The sequence below is a fragment of the Etheostoma cragini genome, chromosome 6 (assembly GCF_013103735.1).
Source record: "Etheostoma cragini isolate CJK2018 chromosome 6, CSU_Ecrag_1.0, whole genome shotgun sequence".
Classification (NCBI taxonomy): Eukaryota; Metazoa; Chordata; class Actinopteri; order Perciformes; family Percidae; genus Etheostoma; species Etheostoma cragini.
In genome coordinates this window covers 15,415,928-15,435,048 of record NC_048412.1, presented here as the reverse complement: position 1 = coordinate 15,435,048, position 19,121 = coordinate 15,415,928, and the positions used below count along the sequence as shown (strand labels likewise).

Here is a 19,121-nt window from a genome sequence, read left to right as displayed (position 1 = left end):
GATTAACAGTTTAATCCAATCAAGTGACCTGGATGCATCAACAGCGAATCACGCAACACGGGTTAACTCTGTTATGACATCTGGTCCGAGCTACTGTGCTCGCTATAACTAAACTCTGGCTCTCTGAAGAAGCTTCAGTGAAGCTGAATTACCAGACTTGGTGAATGGAATATTGTTTGGTGCTTTATGCTGATGCGTGGTACAAATGGGATTATTCGTAGCCAGATGTGGGGGTGGTTTATCACAGGTGCTATGACAGCAAGATCAAATACAGTATATTTTCCTCATGGGGTAAGTGTTTCCACAACCTTTAATTCTTATGTTATTGGCTATGCAATAGTAGGCACTGATAGGTGCATGGTGTTTTGCCAGCACGAAAGGATAAATCAGTTATTACTGGCACACTACTCCACTGACAATGGATAGATTCAGTAAAGCGCTCTAATTTTCCATCTATTTGGCCCATTTTTAATTCAGAACTTCAGATTTAAAGTCCTGGTAGATTTATGATGACCAAATAGTTGTTTTGAGCTGTCAACTCACAATATTGCAGTGATGTACGATGTAGCTACAATCAAAAGCAATCAGAGGGCATTTACCAGTTTTCTTTAGGGGGTCATGCCTTTATTAGGCAAAGAATATTTGAAAAAAACATCGATGCAGTTTACTTCCACACCTTTTTAACTACTTATTTTCTATTCATATGGACGCGTGTCTGAAATAAAGTTGAATTGAATTATTGTAAGGCAATGTTTACAATAAATAACATGGGCGGGTTGTGCAGTATTTCGATGACCTAGATATCACTTAAACGATTGGATGTCATTTGCACATCACACTGTCGCTGGATGGGGAACTGAGTGAAGAGGCGCAGGCAGGCACACTGGAAATGCCCTAACAAGTTATTATTGCGCAAGTGGTCTCCGAAATAGGAAACTCTGAAACTGAGGGAAGCATGAAAGTGTGACTGGATGGTAATGCTTAAATCAGGTAATTTAACTTTTTTTTTAACAGTCTCATCATGGACCCTCTAGTTTATTGGCTCTCACGACCAGCTGACGTTAGCTAACGTTAGCTAGTCTGAGCCACATGCAATTACGGTTACTACTAGCCAATGACTGGACTTGAGGCTAACTGTTACTCTACCTACTAGCTAGCTAGCTAGTTCGCAAGATATAATTAAACCAGCGAAGTTAGCTTGGTTAAGTGCGCCTGCCTTTTGTAATAAAAGAACGGTATTGGTCAACTCTGAAAGATAGATACATAACCTGTAAGCGCACGCTAGTGTTTGCTAGCAATCGTTTGCATTGCTAACTTACCTAGCTATGAGCGAGCTAACTTTACAAACTAGGAATGGCTAGCACCAACTTGGTAAGGGATGGGCACAGTTAGTGGGGTTGCCAATGACAATTTGACAGCATTTGGTCGTAGTCAGAAATATGTCAACTAATATAAATATTATAATACTGCTAATTAGCTACCAATGGCTAATTATCATGTTTAGCTAAGTTAACGGTACCTTACATTGAAAGTGGTAGTTACACGTGCCTGGTGCGCGTGTAGTTTAATAGCAAATTTAAACCACTGCAACCAACACGTTTCTTCAAGGCTTATTTAGCTCCACTGTTTTTTAGTGTCCTCCCATGACATTAGAACTAACTTACTATTTATGAATGTATTTGCCACCATGAGCACACAGCGTTCACGTCCCAACTGGCTGCACCTCCTCATGTGTCTGATAAAAGGCAGTGTAACATTACTCTAGCTAATTGCAACTTTGTGCTTTTTTTGTGCCTCAGCTAAGACTCATTCATCAAGACTACGAACTATTTCATGAAAATTGTGAATATGTTTAAAGTTGGTGATTGTTACTGAAAGCAATATACCTTTTTAAAGACATCGCAAGACGGTTTCTAGTTTTGGTCCTGATTGATGGGGAGAATTGTAGCCTATTTCAAAACGTTTTATGTTTGTATACAAGTCTGATTTAAATGTTTTTGGAAAGCTTTCCTTTCATTTCCAGCCTGTATGGGCAACTGTAGAACAGTAAGAATTGGTGATGACAACAACTAAAACAATCTTTATAGTAATTCAGTGAAATATACCCATGTCCCATTAATGAAAGGGTTCTTTTAGTTACTTTTGATCTTTTTATATCCACAGAAAACTTAACAACAAATACTTTGCAGTCCCCGGTATCATTCTTTCTGAGCTGAGCTTTTTCTGACTTGGTAATGAGTAGTAATCATGGTAGGAATGAGTCTTTTTAGATTAGATTAGATTAGATTCAACTTTATTGTCATTACACAGGTACAGGTACAAAACAGACATTGGTCATGTAATTGACTTTGCCAATCACATTGGCTGCACAATACTGCTAAATGAACAGGAGAAGTCTAGGAAATGAATGCAACCCCGGGTAAGAGCAAGAGTTATTTACTAGCATGAGCTGCTTTTATCAATACCTAGGAGGGTTTTTTAGGTTGCATTGATCAATTTCATCAAAACTAAGAAGAACAATGTGTTTTGTAGAAAACATGGGGCTCTGTGTTGGAGTGCTGCACTGATGATTTGAACACAGTTTGTAGGTGAGTTTGAGCCTTTCTTGTTTCTTTTTGACTTTGAAAGATTATCTGCCTTTTGTTTGTTGTTTCTGCATTTTTGCTGTTCTTGCAATGTTTTTAAATGATGATGTTCACACAGTTTACAGTTAAATGGGGCCTGTGCTAAAAAAAAACAACAGAATTCAGTTTGGTATATGGCTGTTTTTTACTTGCTGTGTTTAAAGATCATGTTTGTACAGAGTCTCGAGGGGCAACTTGTGTGTAGCTGACACAACCTTTAGCCGGATGGACGGGACACTCATCCCTTGTCATTCATTGGCCCTCTTTGTCATTCTCTGAATTCATAAGCGCTCTCTGTATTTACATGCTCTCTTAATAAGCACGTTAGTAGCTCAAGACAAATAATTGTTTTCTGTGTCATTTTGTGTCTCATCCCTCCACACTGTATCTGCATTTGTTCAACAGCAACACATGCTAGTAAATGGCAGCTTGATTAAATTCATGACATGGCTTGTACAGTATGGCAATCTTGGCGTATAGTATACTGACTTGAACAGGTTTTTTACCTTTTGCAGCAGTTACTCTGGTTTCTGCAAGTGGGCAGTTGGGCAGCTTTTGGCCGTTTTTTAAGAGAGTTTCACCGCGCTGAGCTGAGGAATATTAAACATGACTGTGGCCAATGCAAAGTCTGGCAAAGGTAAGCTGTCAAAGACAAAGTCCTTACAAATCATGTGCACAACTGTTGTAATGTTGTTTGCAAGATTTGACATTTCATTACCATTTGAATGGTACTGTGCCCACTGCCCAGAGATAGTTGTGTGGGCGGGTTTGCTGCTGCTGCTGAACTTTTGTCACATTTCTGTCTTTGTGAATCATGGCAAAGCCAAAACCCCCCAAAAAATACAATTTTTTGACATGTGATTGTAAAACAGCCAAACGTTTGGCTCCCGTAGTACGTCTATACAAACTTCAAATGGACTGCTTATTTTCAAAAAACAAAAAAACAACTGAATGTATAACAAATTACTAATAATAATTACTCTAAGGTACAGTAAGATATTTTGTATACATCTTATTGAAATTATTATTAAAATAATATTTGTCAGGATCTTGGGCTCAAGTTTTTTGCTGTGTGCTCTCTGCCTCTACAAGGCAGATCTGTTAGAACAAACCCTTTGTGACTTTGCATGCTTGTTGCTGCTGTAGATGGAATAAGGGGTGTTAATGTGTCTGTGAATTGGTCCATTGATAGACTGTGCATTTATTGTTCTTGCCTTCTAAGGTCTTATTATAGTCACAGTGTTTTGTTTCAGAATTTCTCCTGACTATGAGCATTGTTTGTCACTAACATATCTGCCTGCATTCCCAAAGCAGCTCATGCTCAAAAAGGTCCAAATTGTGTTTAGCATTCTGTTAGCCTAACCTTTGACGTGTATTTTTCCCCCCTCAGCCATGCAGCAGGTACTGGACAACCTGAAAGACCTGCCATCAGACTCAGGAGCCAAAGATATTGACCTCATCTTCCTCAGAGGCATCATGGAGAGCCCTATCGTCCGCTCCCTTGCAAAGGTAAAACAAACAAACAAACACACACAGAGTTGGAATCTCATTAGCTGGTCATCAAGTTCTAGCTATAGTTCAGAAGAGGAGCAAATGTCACAGTGAGCCCGAGGAAATTAAGGTGTAATATTTTTGACATGTTGCCACATGTCCAGGTTTGGGACTTCATCCTGGTGGTGTACCCTGTGAGGCTAAACAATATATTTCAACTAGGAAGGCAATGGGTAAATGTCTTAATTTTGCGGCCTGGAGGGAGAAATAGTTTAGGCTTTTCTCGCTCTGTCTTGAACATATATGATTTTTTAACAAGCGTATGTAAAGCATCTTCCAGTGTGCCCATCGTTCCGGTGTCAAGGTTTATATTACTTCCAAGAAATGTCTACTGGCTAGTGCGAGGTACAAATTCTTGTCATTAGAAGAGAGAAACAAGCATCAGATTTGCTAAATGCAGGGTTGGAAACACAGCTAAAAGAGGACTGACACTGACAGCGTGAAGAACTATTATAAAAGAACTCTACAGGATTTTTATAGAAAAGGCAAGCTCTTATACTAATACCTAACAAATGGAGCACTGGTTTCCTTGGATATCCATTTTTTTTTCCTGCTACAAAGGCCTGTATGTACCGTAGTTTAGTGTAATATCATATCATATAGAACCGTTGAATGCGGTAATTTACACTGTATATTGAACCGTAATTTCCCTTTGTCTTGTGTGTATCACAGGGATAGTGTGATTTTTAGAGCGATAACTGTTTTAAATAGAAGTCACTTGTGCATGGCATTTTAATGGTGTCTCATTTATGTAATTTGACCTTCAGTATTTGGACAGAACAAGAGCAACACTTGAAACAATACAGTGTTCCATTAGCCATGGAATAAGATATGATATCCTTTCCCCATATGATAAAACTAAGCCTACAGCAGGGTGTAAAACTCTTCTCTGTAGCATTGACATACGGAGTCTCAGCTGAGTTCCCAGAAATGTACTATATTATTAAGGTAAATATTGTGCAAAATGTGAGAGAGCGTAGATGCGATGTGAGCACTTGTAGAATATGATTTGAGAGCTTGCAAAAAAATCTGTACTCGTAGATGGGTTGTGAGAATATGTAGAATATGAGAGTACTTGTAGAATATGATAATCTATACTCATATTCATTTAATTTAATTTTTTTTCACTTCAGTCACATGTGGCGCTTCACGCAGTGGCCGCACCCTCGACTTTTGCAACACTTCTTGCTATACATTTGGTAGATGTTTTTCTATGAGCTCTCAAATCATATTCTACAAGTGCTCACATCACATCTACAAGTACAGATTTTTTTACAAGCTCTCAAATCATATTCTACAAGTGCTCACATCGCATCTACGCGCTCTCACATTTTGCACCATATTTGCCTTCATACCATATGACTATGTAAAGTATATCAACATTGAGATACTAAATTACCATGAAATAACATTTTATCCTTTTGGTGCACCTTAATGTTGCGTGTCCATCGCCTGTAAAAACAGAGCCAAAGCCCATTGTGTAGCCAGTGGAGAAATTCAGAAATTCGGGTGAAATTCTCCTTATATTATCCTGAATTTCTGGATTCATCAAAATAAATACATTCTTGCCAGAAGACTGACGCCTTAGGACAATGAAAACACATTTACATGAAGGGAATGGGTGGGGTGGACAAAAATGTTTTCATGAAGTAGCCACTTAAATTATGGTTCTTTTTTTTTTGTCAAATTAGGAAATTGGTATGGGAACATGTTTTTTATATGGCATGCACCTGCTCAACAAAGTTGTTGAATGTGTTGTTTCAGCTGTGCACTTTCATTGTTGTTTTATCAGCTTTAAACGTAGTAAAGGGTTATATGCTCATAAATACCAAATTTTGGGGTTAGAAAAAAATCATGACTTGTTACTTGATCTCCAATAGAAATAAAGAGGTTTGGACTTTAATTTTATTAACTGCGTGGCATTCTAAGCTCTCTCTCTCAGCCTGATGAAGAGTGTGTGTGTGTGTGTGTGTGTGTGTAGGCCCACGAGCGTCTCGAAGAAGTTAAGTTAAAAGCTGTGCAGGATAATAATGTTCAGCTGGTCACAGAGATCCTTGATTCCCTCAAAAACCTGCCAGAAAAAGATGCTGCCTCAGCTGAGCTTGTCAAGATCCTTCAGGATCCGCACTTTAAGGTATCAACCTCATTCTTCTTGTACACAATTTGTAATGTGGGGTGAACTTACCACACATTGTAGAATTGTCTAGCTTGTGTTATTGTGTGGGAATGGATGTCAGAGCTTGTTATACCAACCGTTGACTAAGACTCTGAGGTTGTGGCAACTCTGCTCCGATACCCTATATATTCTCAACTACTTACAAGCTGCGTCCTGGGAGGTGGGGTGTACTTACTTGGGCCAATAGCAGGCTGAGTTATGTGGGTAAAGTCAGGGGGAGAAGACTCTCACCTACTGTTTCAATAAACTTTCACAATAGCTGATGCAGTTTGTAGTCAGACCAGTGCTAACTCTATGTTGTGGCTGCTAGGGTAAGAATAAGACTGATCTTCTCTGTATATGTTATTCATCTGTTGATGCATTCATCCAAGAATTTTTTTAAATTGTGCATAGTTAAGTGATTTATGTCTTAACTCTGTAATTGTAATCTATCGAATGCATGTCACTGTTTTTGGTAGCTGAACAAGATTGTAGCAGTGATTGTTTTCTTCCTTAGTGAGATAAAGGTGTTGAAAATACACATGAAGATGTCTTGGTGGTACAGAGATTCTGAACCAGAATGTGTCTTATTTCTGTCTGCTCTTCTCTCTCATTCTGCTTTTTTCTGCATCAGTCTTTGGTAGAGGCTCATGACAAAGTGGCTGGAAAGTGCTATGAAATGCCCCACGCTGCAGTGAACAACAGTGCCTTGTTGACAAGTTCACTCATGCCAGCTGATGCTGTAAGGATGATTGGCATCCAGAAGAAAGCTGGAGAACCACTGGTGAGTTAGCCAGGAATTGATATCAACCACAGCTCTGCAGGGAAAGCTAGTTAAGTTTTTTACTTATGTCCTCTTTTATTACTGTTAAAACAGGGTGACTCAGTTTTACATAACAACTCAACATGAGTTGCTACTATTTCATCAACCAGACAGACTATGCCATGAAATAGACCTCCCGTATGATCTTGAAGTGTGGATGTGTGATACTGAATGCCTCTCTTTCAGGGGGTGACGTTCCGTGTGCAGCAGGGAGAGATGGTGATCGCACGCATCCTGCATGGCAGCTCGATTGACAGGCAGGGAATGCTGCACATAGGGGACATAATTCGCGAGGTGAACGGTCGTGAGGTCAGTCGGAACCCTAATGAACTCCAGGAGCTGTTGGGGGACTGCAGTGGGAGCATCTCACTCAAGGTCTTGCCCAGCTACAGAGGCACACCATCTCCACCACAGGTGGGTGAGGAAAAAGCAGGCTGCATTTAATGTGTTCCTGTCTAGTGTTTCACCTGTGGAATGCTAAAAATCTTGTGAACTGGGAAATATATATGTTTTTATTACCGCTTTTAAATTCTTTATTAAAATCTTGAAATCAGTGTGCAGAGTGCACCGGAGGACAGGATGTGTCAGTGCTGGTGTGCCAGGTGTACAAGACGAGGCAAGGGGTGGTACTGTACCTTTCAGCGATTGGGGGAGAACTGCCTGACCTGGGTGATCTCAGAATGCCAGGCTTCTGAAAATTGAGCCCAGTGAGGGTCTATTAATAACACTCCTCACACTATCTAGGACACACACCACTCTTTTCACTGGAGCACCCCTCTCCTTCTTACACTAAAAGGCACACAGAGCAGCTGACACCAAGGAGCAGTACATAGGGTTCTGTCAGACACTGACCTTTGTGTCAGGAAGGATCAAATGATCTGATTTTACTGTTTGGTTAAATGCTTGTTACACACTGTCATTGTAAAAGTTGTGAATTAGAAGAAAAATATATGTATCGGGAAAAAAGGAAGAGGGCATGCACATATTGTTGTGTAACATTATATTGATATTTTAGGAGCTGTCAGACATTGTTAGTTTGTTCTACAGTCATGGAACTACTGAATCATTAATTATTCATGAACCAATTGAACAAATTGATGAACAAATTGTATTATCAACATGACACACTGGTACCTCACCAGGTAGTGTGGTACCATCAAGGCTGAGTCCTTCCGCAGTGGCCTGGATTTGAGTCTGGCCCAGGGCCCTTTACTGCATGTCTTCCCCTTTCTCTCCCCTGCCTTTCTTTTGCATCCTTCTCACTTCCAGATAAAGCAGATATGACAAAAAAACACACATCTTAAAAAAACTAAAGACATCCAGTGAACTGTGACAAGATAATTTAATAGGGATTAAAGATATTGCTCAATCCTGTTGTGTCTGCTATCTTGTTCACACCCTAACTTGTAGGTTTATCTGAAGCCCCACTTTAACTATAATCCAGCCACAGACAACTTGATCCCCTGTAAAGAGGCAGGCCTGGCCTTTTCCAAAGGAGACATCCTTCATGTAGTCAACAAGGAGGACCCCAACTGGTGGCAGGTGGGTAGACACATTTTAGTCAGCAATGGTGGTGAGGGACAGTGATGTTATAGATCTTATTAGAGATGGTGTGGAATTGACTGTTAAACGCTGCCCTGGAAATCCAGAGTTCTCGAGAGAGCATAATTTGAATGTGCTCAGCAACTTACTCTGTCATCAAGTAATGCTGCTCATTAACTATACCCTTGTAGCCAAACTGCACCAATCACATCGGTGTATCTGATATAGGCAGGCCAGTGGCGAGGTAAACAGATGACAGTATGATCTACCATTTAGCTGGTAGCTAAGCGTACGGAGCTCTAGATACGTCACCCTGTGTGTTGTGATTGGTCGTAGTGTTATCCAATTCTGTGCAGCAAGATTTGAGACAAATACACACTTAGTGCCGCACCTCAAGATGGGCAACTTTCATTACTTGATGCCAGACCGTTAATCTTTCGGATTTGGGTCTGGATTTCCAGGCTAGTTGAAAGCTGCAAGATAAGGAGGAACATACGTGAAATACCATCTTTCAACTACTCTTTCATTGTAGGCACGCACAGTTGTTGGTGGAGCCACTGGTCTCATTCCCAGTCAGTTTTTGGAGGAGAAGAGGAAAGCTTTTGTAAGAAGGGACTGGGATACTTCTGGGACAGGTCAGTTCAAATCACACAAGTCAACTTATTCACACCATGCTCCCTGCTACTCTTTCTTGCTTAGTTATCATGATAGTCAAGAAACCTTTGCCTTTAGCACCACCATGTGGTGATCTGACTGTTTTCTTTTGTCTCAGGGATGCTCTGTGGTATTGCGAAGAAAAAAAAGAAAAAAATGATGTACCTCACTTCAAAGAATGCAGGTGTGCATCATCACTGGATCAAATGGTTCTACATACAAGAGATTTTGTGAAAAGTTTGTGAAAAGTGTTAAATTGTAAGTGCCTAGATGACTCATACGGCCTGTGAATTGCCTTGAACAGAATTTGACCGTTATGAGCTGCAGATCTATGAGGAAGTAGCCAAGATGCCGCCATTTCAGAGGAAAACGCTGGTTCTGATTGGAGCCCAGGGAGTTGGGAGGCGGAGCCTGAAGAACAGACTTATTGTCATGAACCCACTGCGATATGGAACCACTGTACCCTGTGAGTGTGTAAGACAGACAGGATACGTGTTACATTATCTGCAACTAGATTCCCTTCCAGGGTACATGTAACACCTCTCCTCACCTTTTACCTCCAGTCACATCACGCCGTCCGAGAGAAGAGGAGAGAGACGGCCAGAACTACTGCTTTGTGACAAGGGAAGAGATGGAGAGGGACATCAAGAACAGCCGTTATCTGGAACATGGCGAGTATGATGGCAACCTTTATGGCACCAATATTGACTCTATCCATGAAGTGGTGAATGCGGGCCATACCTGCATCCTGGACGTCAACCCTCAGGTTAGTCAAAGGCACACATTTTTAATGAGTAGATCTCTAACCCTCCCAAAAAGCGGTGGTTGTGACATATTATTTTCTACCCAGGCCCTAAAAGTGTTGAGGACTGCTGAATTTATGCCATTTGTGGTGTTTATCGCTGCTCCTGAACTGGACACACTAAGAGCTATGCACAAAGCTGTTATAGATGCTGGACTTACTACCAAACTACTCACGGTATGTTTTGAGAGGGTTTAAGGTTCCTTAATACGTATAAGTGATGATGGACCTTTTAGGGGTTATTACTCGTGAAATGCTAATGGGCTGAATCTCCTTCTGTAACAGGAAAACGACTTGAAGAAGACTGTGGATGAGAGCGCCAGGATCCGACGAGCATACAGCCACTACTTTGACCTGACTATTGTCAACGACAATCTGGACAAGGCCTTTGACCAACTGCAGGAGGTGGTAGAGCGATTGTTCACAGAGCCGCAGTGGGTTCCAGTCAGCTGGGTCTACTGATGTTTTACACCCTACAAGACAGACATGGCTGTCCCAGCTGCTAGGCTTGGGATGGAAGGGGACACCTGAAGGGACGTAGGATTCAACACTGTACTGTGTGAAAATGGGTCCAGCACAAAACTGCATCAGAGTCACCTTGATCTGAATTGCCAGATTCTTTTCTAGCACATTATGCAACTCACAACACATAAAGTGTACTTATTTATTGGCAAAATACTTTTTAAAGAATATTTTCTATTCATGCGGATTGAAAGAAAATACTGGCCATGTGTCAGGGTGTTTTAAGGGAAATTAATTGCAATTTTTGTCATGTCCTGTTTTAATTTTACATCTTTATGTAAGTATTTATTCTGCAAAAAAAGAAGGATACCTCAGTGTTACAGTTTACAGTGCATATGCCTTCAGTACTTCATCTCATTTTGTCACTACAAACATTCATGTAGAATTAGTCATTTGAGACCTTTTCCTCCTCAATGTGACATTTATGCTCTGTTTTTGCAGTTTAATCTCATACATACAAAATGTCATGCCAGTCACTATTTTATGTTGTACAGAAAAAAAGGTATTTCTGTAGTGTTTAGCCATTATTTCTCTTACACTCAAGCACAACAGATAACATGAATTATGTTAGTCAGACATTTAGATCATGTATTTCTGACTGTTAGACATGCGTTAGCTTGAAAGAAAAACTTTCCATGGGACTCTTGAACAGGGTACTGCATCTCAGAGAACATCCCTTTTGATGTGATATTACTAAAATGGTTTTAAATAAAGCTCACATTTACTTATTAAATTGTATATTTTACAAGAATTCAAATAAATTTATTTTCAAATGTCAAGTAAATAACTGGTGTTTTCTCATGATCCACTTTGATTTAACTTTGCTCTTTTGGCACAAACCAAACTGGTAGAGAAAATAGTATTTACATGTTTTTCTTATAAACATACAATGTTACAGATGAAAAGCAAGTTTAAAATGTTTGCAATATTGTTAAAAGCTGAAATAAAGCTTCACAATTAAAAGGCACATTGAAACTCATTGAAATGTTACTGCAAACAAAATATAGCTTAGATTATCCTACAAATTCAGAGTCGGGGGTGGGTCTGCATGGCTGAGACGTGACATTAGATCCTACATTAAAAAAAAAAGATTGTTTATTTTAAAAGTGAGAGGTTTTAGTTAGGTTTTCACAACATAAGCAAATGAGACACACATACAAATCATACTGTATTTAAAATGTAATTACACGAGAATACGATACAATAAAGACATGCTTCTTTCAGAGACTATGACCAAATCAAGCTGGTAAGAACCAGATGTCTATCATTTAACCCCTTTTCTTTCATTTATGTGTATAATGATGCAGTTCTTACCAGCAGGTAGGAACAAAATCTTAAGTTAACGATTTAAATACACCATCAGAGATTGTCAGTATTCAGTTGTGAAGCAGTATATTTTAGGGCTGCAGCTAATGGTTAATTTTCATTATACCACTACTTGAAAATTCCAGGTTATGATTGACTTGAAGGCATTAATTAACTTTAAGTAACACACAACTTACAAGGGTACTATCCATTATTTAATAATCTCAAAGTGGGTCATTTTACATTTGTAAGCAATTGTTTTTTTTTCTAGATAAAATCAGAAATCAGTAAAAAAATTGTACCTTGTACTTTCCTAGAATCTGAGGTGATGTCTTCAAATGCTTGTTTTGTCCAAAAAACAGTCCAAAATCCATGACCTACACTTTTCGATGTTGTTGTTTATTTGTTGTTGATGGACTAAAGCATTCATTCACTAATTATTTGAACACTATTACATTTATCTATATGATCATCCTACAATGAAACGCAACACTGTTTTAGAGGAATGTGTACTGCACCAAATAGAGAAAAACACTGATGTGATCCATGGTACATGATCCTCTTTACCTCATTCCAGTGTAACGTTTCAAGTTTCTGGTGGATAATCTGTAAACGTGTCTTCAGTTCAATCACAGTGGGCCAATGAGGCGAGACCTCTGACAGCGATACACAGGACCAGAGGGCGATTTCCTGCCAGGTGGCTTATTTCTGTCTTCAATGTGTCCCCGTCTCTCTTCAGGGACACATTAGACGAGGCAAATAGATGTTCAGTTTTTTCATAGACGTCTTCTGTCAGTGCAGCTAGGCCTGCGCTGCTCAGATGCAATTCCCCCTTGCCGGTTACACACTGCACCTGGAACACGCGTGACAGAAAGATAAAAAGGTAGCAAAAACAATGTGATTCTGCATTTAAAGAAAAAAAACTTTCATTACATGTTGTTGTATTGTCTCATTACTAACCAGTTGCTCGAGAGCTTGTAACACTGTGAGGCTGCAGCACATTCCCAAGACAGCAACACAATCATTTGTCATCTCTGAAAGACAAAGACCCAGATACAGGATAAAAAAACTTGGAGGATATTCTGCATGCAGAGGGAACTTTAAACTTCACATACTTCTCTTCTTGACCTTAAATTAAGAGAATGTTTTTCACAATTTGAGGACTTTAAACATTTACATTGAGAACAGTTTTCTCACCATCCAGTGCGCTGGTAACAAGGTTTAGGGCTGTGAGGACTGGTGTGGACTCAACCTGACCAGACTGCTCTAAAAGGTCCAGAATTGCTCGGATGTTCTGTTTTTGGGGCTCTGTCGTTGTGACATCCCCCAGGGCAGGTTTCTTATCCAAGCACATCTGTTCCAGCTGAAACAGAAGAAAATACCCAGAGTTCCTATTGCTAACTTAACAATATAACTCTGTGTTGATAAAACCCTGCTTGTCCCTGCTTACCGCATTCTGAAGTGAACTGCAGGCCACTCGGTCCTCCATAACTTTGGTGATTTGCTGGAGCAGAAAGGACCTCGTGGTGGCAGGAAGAGACGAAAGCAGCTGGAAATGATTGCTCAGTTGCTCCAGCTCTGAATAAAATACCGAATGAACACACTTTCTCATCCTCCATTCAGACTTAAATGTGAGCATGGCCTGCACCATGTCACTAAAATTAAGATTGAACCTGACAATTATTAGAAGAAATGTATAGAATGTATGGAGAAATGTATAGAAAAAACCCAGCACAAGTTCACATGAGACCTTCTATCATAGGTCAAAGCACATGTCAGCAAACAGTTATCACACCGTTAAGATAAGGTGGCACTTTGTAACTTGAAAACATGCATTTCTGAACACGACATTTGCTGCAACAACCATCTAAAGTCACGTGTTTTATGGCTGAAGAGAAAAAAACTGTGATTTACCTTGTCTGAGGTAGCTTTTTTCAGAGGCAGGGGCTCCAAAGACACCCAATGGTCTTCTCTTAGAAACGCCATCGACTTCAAAACCTCCAGTGGTGTCTGACATCAGACACAGCTCTGTGGAAAATACAACATGTTACATTTTAAATATGTGAAATGTAACTACAGTAAGCGTTGAATCAGTTATGCGTTAATGCTTCCTCACCAAAGCGGCCATCTTGTTTGATCTCTAGCTCTAAAAGACCGTAGGCAATTGTAGTATGGATGGGAATCTCCATGGTGATGTTACTGTCTTTACTCAAGCTCCCGTTCTCTTTCAATGAAATCTGCAGACAATACCAGAGGCATGTGAGACAAAACACACAAATAATAACAAATCTCAGTATGTTTTAAAGGAAATATCACTGTACAACAATTACTGTTGAAAAAGGTTTTACAAAAAGCCATAGTATAGCATGTCGGAAAAGTAAAAATAAAGTCATAGTACTGTCATAGTCATAGTATAGTATGTCAAAAAAGTTGAAAAAAAAAGCCTAAGTATAGTATGTTGAAAAAGTCGAAAAAGTCATAGTAGGAAAATAAGAAGTCATATTTACTGTTACTAACTATTGATGTTCACTGTCAGTTTACTGCTTCAAACTGAACTAAAAGGTAAAACTGTGTTCTGATTGGTTGTTTCTTCTCAGGACGGACTAATACTGATAATACATGTTTATGTGAATGAAATAAAATATTTCCACCAGACAACATGGCGTCTGTTGTCCTACTTCAGGAAACACACCATAAAAAGACATAGTATAGTATGTCGGAAAAGTAAAAATAAAGTCATAGTACTGTAGCAAAATAAAAAGTCATAGTATAGTATGTTGAAAAAAGTAAAAATAAAGTCATAGTATAGTATGTGTTTGTGTGGATCTTCATGAATAAATGAGTGGTTGAGTGTTACATAAAAATTATTATTATCATCATTATTATTATAGTATTATTATATTAGAAATAAGTCAAAAAACTATTATAAGTATGTAAAAGAAAAAAGTCATAGTATAGTATGTCGAAACATAAGTCATAGTATAGTATATGTGTTTGTCTTGATCTTCGTGAATGAATGTTTTAATAATAATAACAGAGTCATGGTAAGGGACCGCCTGGTCTAAGTATTGAACCTGGCTCAGAGTCTGCATTGACTACTTTCTGGTTTCCCATTGGCAACAAGCTAACCTCTGAGCCAGTGTGCCACCAATGAATTCATGTTAAAAACAGTAATTGCACTCATTCGAAAAGAGCCATTTAAAAGTGATAGTATAGAATGTTTAAGAAAATAATAGCATACTATATTAAAAAGGTCATAGTAAAGTATGTTGAAAAAAGCCATTAAAAAGCCAGTGTATTATTTAAAAAAAAATGTGATTAAAAAAGTGATAGTATAGCATGTTGAAAAAGTCAAAACAAACTCATAGTATATTATTATATCAAAAATCCTAGTATGGTGTGTCAAAAAAACCGTCATGAACTTGGGTTAGTGTCTCCAGTGACTGCTTGCTGGTTGCCTGTAGGAGCGGTGCTAATGACTGAGCCACTGTACCCCCAAAGTATTGAAAAGTTGGAAACAGTAATAGCCTAGTATTTCAAAATCCATTAAAAAGTTATAGAATGGTATGTCAAAAAAGGTCAAAGTATTGTACAGTCATAAAAAAGTGATGAAAAAGTGATAGTTTAGCATGTAGAAAAAGTGATAACGAACTCATGCTATAGTATGTCAAAAAAAGTGGGAACAAAATCAATAGTATGGTAGTCAAAAAAAAGCATCATGAAAAGCCTGCGTATCAAACCTGGGTCAGAGTCTGCTGGGACTGCTAGCTGTTTTCCTGTCGGCAGCCGAGCAAACCTCTGAGCCAGTGTGCCATCTAAGACTTTATGGTGTAAACAGTATGAGGATAGTATGATGAAAAAAACATTCAAACATCATAGCATAGAATGTAAAAAAAAAAATCAAAGTATGTCAAAAAAGTGATAAAAATGTCAAAGCATATTATATCAAAAAAGTAATTGTAAAGTGTGTCGAAAAACTGATAAAGTCATCGTATAGAACATCATGCCTGCACAGGGTATCAAACCGGAGTCTGAGACTTCTTATTTTCTCATTCTAAATACATTATGTTGAAAACAAAAAAAAAAGTAATTAAAAAGGTATAGTATATTGAAAAAAGTAAAAAAAAAAAGTCAAAGTACAGTATCTGAGATTAACTGAAAGAGGCTTGGTAAACTTCCAATTGAAGAAGTCTGAAAAAAGCTTAAATGATACGTGTTATAAATATAAAGACCTCACCCTGAGTAGAAAAATGCATTTGTGAACATATTGATAGGTAATTTGTGTAGACAAAGGTAAAAAAAGGTGGGCATATCAGCCATTTTGAAATTTGAAAAATTGCAACTTTGTGCTTTCGTCCAGAAAAGTCTAGATTGTTTAAGGAGGGCTTTAAGAGAATGCTAGTGGCTCTTGTCATCGGGATGTTCACTGAGCCTAACGCTTAAATGATGAAGTAACAAGTATATCTACGATTTGACGGAGAAATGGTGCATGAGAAGTAAGAATTGTGGACGTCAGAGTAAGTTAATGTAAAAGTTTTAAGACAATGTTCTCTGTCCCCTCCACTGTAGCTGTGACATCACCCACACCAGCCCTTCAAAAACACAGAGAAAGCCTAAAGAGCAGTAGCATTTAGAAGTTGGAAGGATTGCTCCATTGACTTTCAATGTTAAAATAAAAAAGCGTAATATTTTAAAAACTGTAAATGGTGGAGAAAAGTTGAATACCAGCACAAATGTCCTTAAAAAACTAAACCTTTTGACATTTGAATGTTTTTTGTAGCTGAAAGTAGTAGGTGCCTCCACTACCATAAGAATAAGTTTAGGTAATACTGTCCTGTACTGGACCTTTAATCTCTTGGGCCCACAGAGGCTCAGTCCTCCTCCACACTGTGCTCCCTGCTGCACCTCCTCTATGACCGAACTGGGCTGAGTAGTCACAATACGCTCCTTCACAAACCCAAACACCTGTCTGGGCTTCTCCTTCGTCTGCTGGATCAGATCATGGGACATGTCCAGGACCCTGAAAAAACACCAGTGTAATGTTTTACAGGGAATGTTCTTGGGATATTATGAAATGTATACAGACTGGGAAATCTTTAAAGTATTTGTATTTATAAAAGATTTGAATTTTAAAATAAAAAAACTATTCATCTTGAAGCAAAACAAGCAATTCTCCTGTGAGTGTGTTAATATTTCACAGAGCCTCCATTTTTTTTGCGTGCAAGTTTATGGTGGGACAAAGATCATCCCTGATTTGCACAAATCTTTAACAACATGATCTTTAACTGTATGTTAGATGACATTTACAGCGAAATTACTGTGGCTGACCTGCTTTTGGAGTCTTGGAGCAGCTTCTGCACTTCCACTTCCTCCTTCTTCAAACTGCCGAAGGATGACTGGAGTTTGGAAGAGTCTTTTCCCTCGACACTCACATTGGAGTGGACAAAATTTGCGTCCACGGTTCCTTGGATGTTGTCACCAAATGTTCCATTGTATTTAATGAAGTCTGTCTCTATGACCTCTGTAATCAGTGAAACATTTAACTAGGTTTTCTGAGAACTTCAAAAAAATAAATCAGCACAACTGAGTATACTAGTATAGAGAGGTTTGATGTTTACCTGGCTTCATAGGTATGTCTCCTGTCAGTATATCATTGAGGTTAAAATCAGAGGGAATGTACTTGGGCTTCTGCCAGAGCCAGAAACGCTTGCGCTTCACCACCACTGTCAGAAGAGCAATAGTGTCATTCAGGCTGGAGACTGGGATCAGCAAACCCCCATTATCCACCTCCTCCACAAAGTTTCTGGTGGCTGTGGCAAACATCTCTTAAACCTGCGAGAGTGATGATGGAGCTAGGGTTTAAAAAACAAAAACAAAAACAACAACAACAAAACACACCAAATAGTGAGCTTGAAGAAGAACCACCCATGTGAGCTCCTCCTCAAGCCAAAACATAGTGTAACGTTAGTTGCTGCGAGCCTTCTATTCTATATCTTTCTTTCTTTAAAGTAAGTCATCATAACACCACTACAACGTACGGCACGTAATGTAATATTACAGAATAGCAAGCAAAACAAGATAAAATAACTTACGTGTGAAACAACACGTAAAGCATTAGCTTGACACTTCCAAATATTTCTTCACTTTGAAAAAGTAGCTACATGCTAGTGACATCAGCCAACACATCATTCTCCAGTTGAAAACAAACATCGAAACAAAATACAAATGCTATTACCGCTTACCCAACGTCCTTTTAGTGATGAACCAGACGAGAAGCCTTCTTTGCGGCCAGACGTCTAGCTAGAGCAGACAAGGCTTCCCCATGTCTCGGTAGTGCTGTGCAGGGAAGTTGATCTTGTTTTGGACAAAAGACGCGCGGACGCCCCACCTTCATATCTACAGGAAGCTGTGGGTGTGTTACTGAGGCAACTGTCAAAACACATGAATAATAATAATAATAATAATAATAATAATAATAATAATAATAATAATATTATTATTATTATTGTTAATACTACTACTAATAATAATTTCATTGCATATTTGAATTATTTGTTCCCAGCACTACAACTGGCAGCAAACGGCTAAGCATTGGTTTATTATGTATGTAGGCTATTAAATGTAATAATGTGTATTGTTAATTATTCTTTTACTTAAACCAGGGCTGGGTGATATATGACGTCACCCCTGGTATTATATGAAAGAGAATTGTGATATGTTTTATCAATACTTTGTCACCTCATGTTGCTGTCTAGATCAAAGAATTTGCTCAGTGTGGGTACAAGTCATCTAGCACTACTAAGTTAACGGACGTCTTTTTACTGTCTCTGCACCATTGTTGGCTATTTGTTGTCACCTACAGGAATACACTATTCACCAGTTGGATTTTGCTTGTTTCATTGTGTTGACTCTTATGGCAAAATCATCGAAATCTCGTTCTTTCTCTTTTGACTTACACCTTTGTAACCTTTCTATTAGATGTAATAAACATCGCAGGCTCTAGGGGCCACTAGTGTTTAGTGTTGTTTCTTCTATGTAACATGGTTTATCACGTCATTGTTCATTATTATTTATTCATGTATTCAGATATGTATATATATATATATATATATATATATATATATATATATATATATATATATA

At 38.6% G+C, this 19,121-nt stretch overlaps 2 protein-coding genes across 7 annotated transcripts in view; one reads left to right on the top strand and one right to left on the bottom strand.

The window, feature by feature from the left end:
- The first annotated feature begins 72 nt into the window (after positions 1 to 72).
- mpp6a (membrane protein, palmitoylated 6a (MAGUK p55 subfamily member 6)) overlaps positions 73 to 19,121 on the top strand; it is a 27,894-nt gene continuing 8,845 nt past the window's right edge. Inside the window, exons 1-14 of one of the 4 annotated variants that reach the window (XM_034873749.1) lie at positions 73 to 291; positions 2,533 to 2,588; positions 3,140 to 3,261; positions 4,015 to 4,133; positions 6,157 to 6,309; positions 6,965 to 7,114; positions 7,340 to 7,567; positions 8,564 to 8,695; positions 9,228 to 9,330; positions 9,468 to 9,533; positions 9,654 to 9,815; positions 9,913 to 10,115; positions 10,200 to 10,328; positions 10,437 to 10,708. In XM_034873749.1, coding sequence (XP_034729640.1) covers positions 3,231 to 3,261; positions 4,015 to 4,133; positions 6,157 to 6,309; positions 6,965 to 7,114; positions 7,340 to 7,567; positions 8,564 to 8,695; positions 9,228 to 9,330; positions 9,468 to 9,533; positions 9,654 to 9,815; positions 9,913 to 10,115; positions 10,200 to 10,328; positions 10,437 to 10,613 — 1,653 coding nt within the window. In that variant the 5' untranslated portion in view covers positions 73 to 291; positions 2,533 to 2,588; positions 3,140 to 3,230 and the 3' untranslated portion in view covers positions 10,614 to 10,708. Of the gene's footprint in view, positions 292 to 752; positions 991 to 2,532; positions 2,589 to 3,121; positions 3,262 to 4,014; positions 4,134 to 6,156; positions 6,310 to 6,452; positions 6,663 to 6,964; positions 7,115 to 7,339; positions 7,568 to 8,563; positions 8,696 to 9,227; positions 9,331 to 9,467; positions 9,534 to 9,653; positions 9,816 to 9,912; positions 10,116 to 10,199; positions 10,329 to 10,436; positions 10,709 to 19,121 lie in introns of those variants that run through there. The other 3 variants (XM_034873748.1, XM_034873751.1, XM_034873752.1) reach the window with 3 other exon arrangements.
- On the bottom strand, positions 12,381 to 18,417 carry gsdmeb (gasdermin Eb). 3 transcript variants are annotated; one of them, XM_034873754.1, is made up of 10 exons: positions 18,221 to 18,417; positions 17,597 to 17,810; positions 17,307 to 17,499; positions 16,824 to 16,998; positions 14,095 to 14,215; positions 13,893 to 14,006; positions 13,429 to 13,556; positions 13,176 to 13,341; positions 12,939 to 13,012; positions 12,381 to 12,831 (listed from the first exon to the last, which is right to left on the bottom strand). In XM_034873754.1, exons 2-10 carry the CDS (start codon positions 17,799 to 17,801, stop codon positions 12,604 to 12,606), a joined length of 1,404 nt encoding a protein of 467 aa, XP_034729645.1. In that variant the 5' UTR covers positions 17,802 to 17,810; positions 18,221 to 18,417; the 3' UTR covers positions 12,381 to 12,603. The 3 variants fall into 3 exon arrangements, with proteins under 3 accessions (XP_034729645.1, XP_034729644.1, XP_034729647.1); XM_034873753.1 differs by having other exon boundaries at positions 17,597 to 17,830; positions 18,221 to 18,373; XM_034873756.1 differs by lacking the exons at positions 12,381 to 12,831; positions 12,939 to 13,012 and having other exon boundaries at positions 13,019 to 13,341; positions 17,307 to 17,497; positions 17,595 to 17,810.

What these genes read in the sequence shown, in the direction of transcription:
- gsdmeb (XM_034873754.1), bottom strand. Translation starts at nt 17,801, where the DNA reads ATGTTTGCCACAGCCACCAGAAACTTTGTGGAGGAGGTGGATAATGGG. An exon ending in AGACATACCTATGAAGCCAG is followed by an intron (nt 17,500 to 17,596) that starts GTAAACATCAAA and finishes CACTGATTACAG; the next exon opens with AGGTCATAGAGACAGACTTC. An exon ending in GTGGGCCCAAGAGATTAAAG is followed by an intron (nt 14,216 to 16,823) that starts GTCCAGTACAGG and finishes TATTGTCTGCAG; the next exon opens with ATTTCATTGAAAGAGAACGG.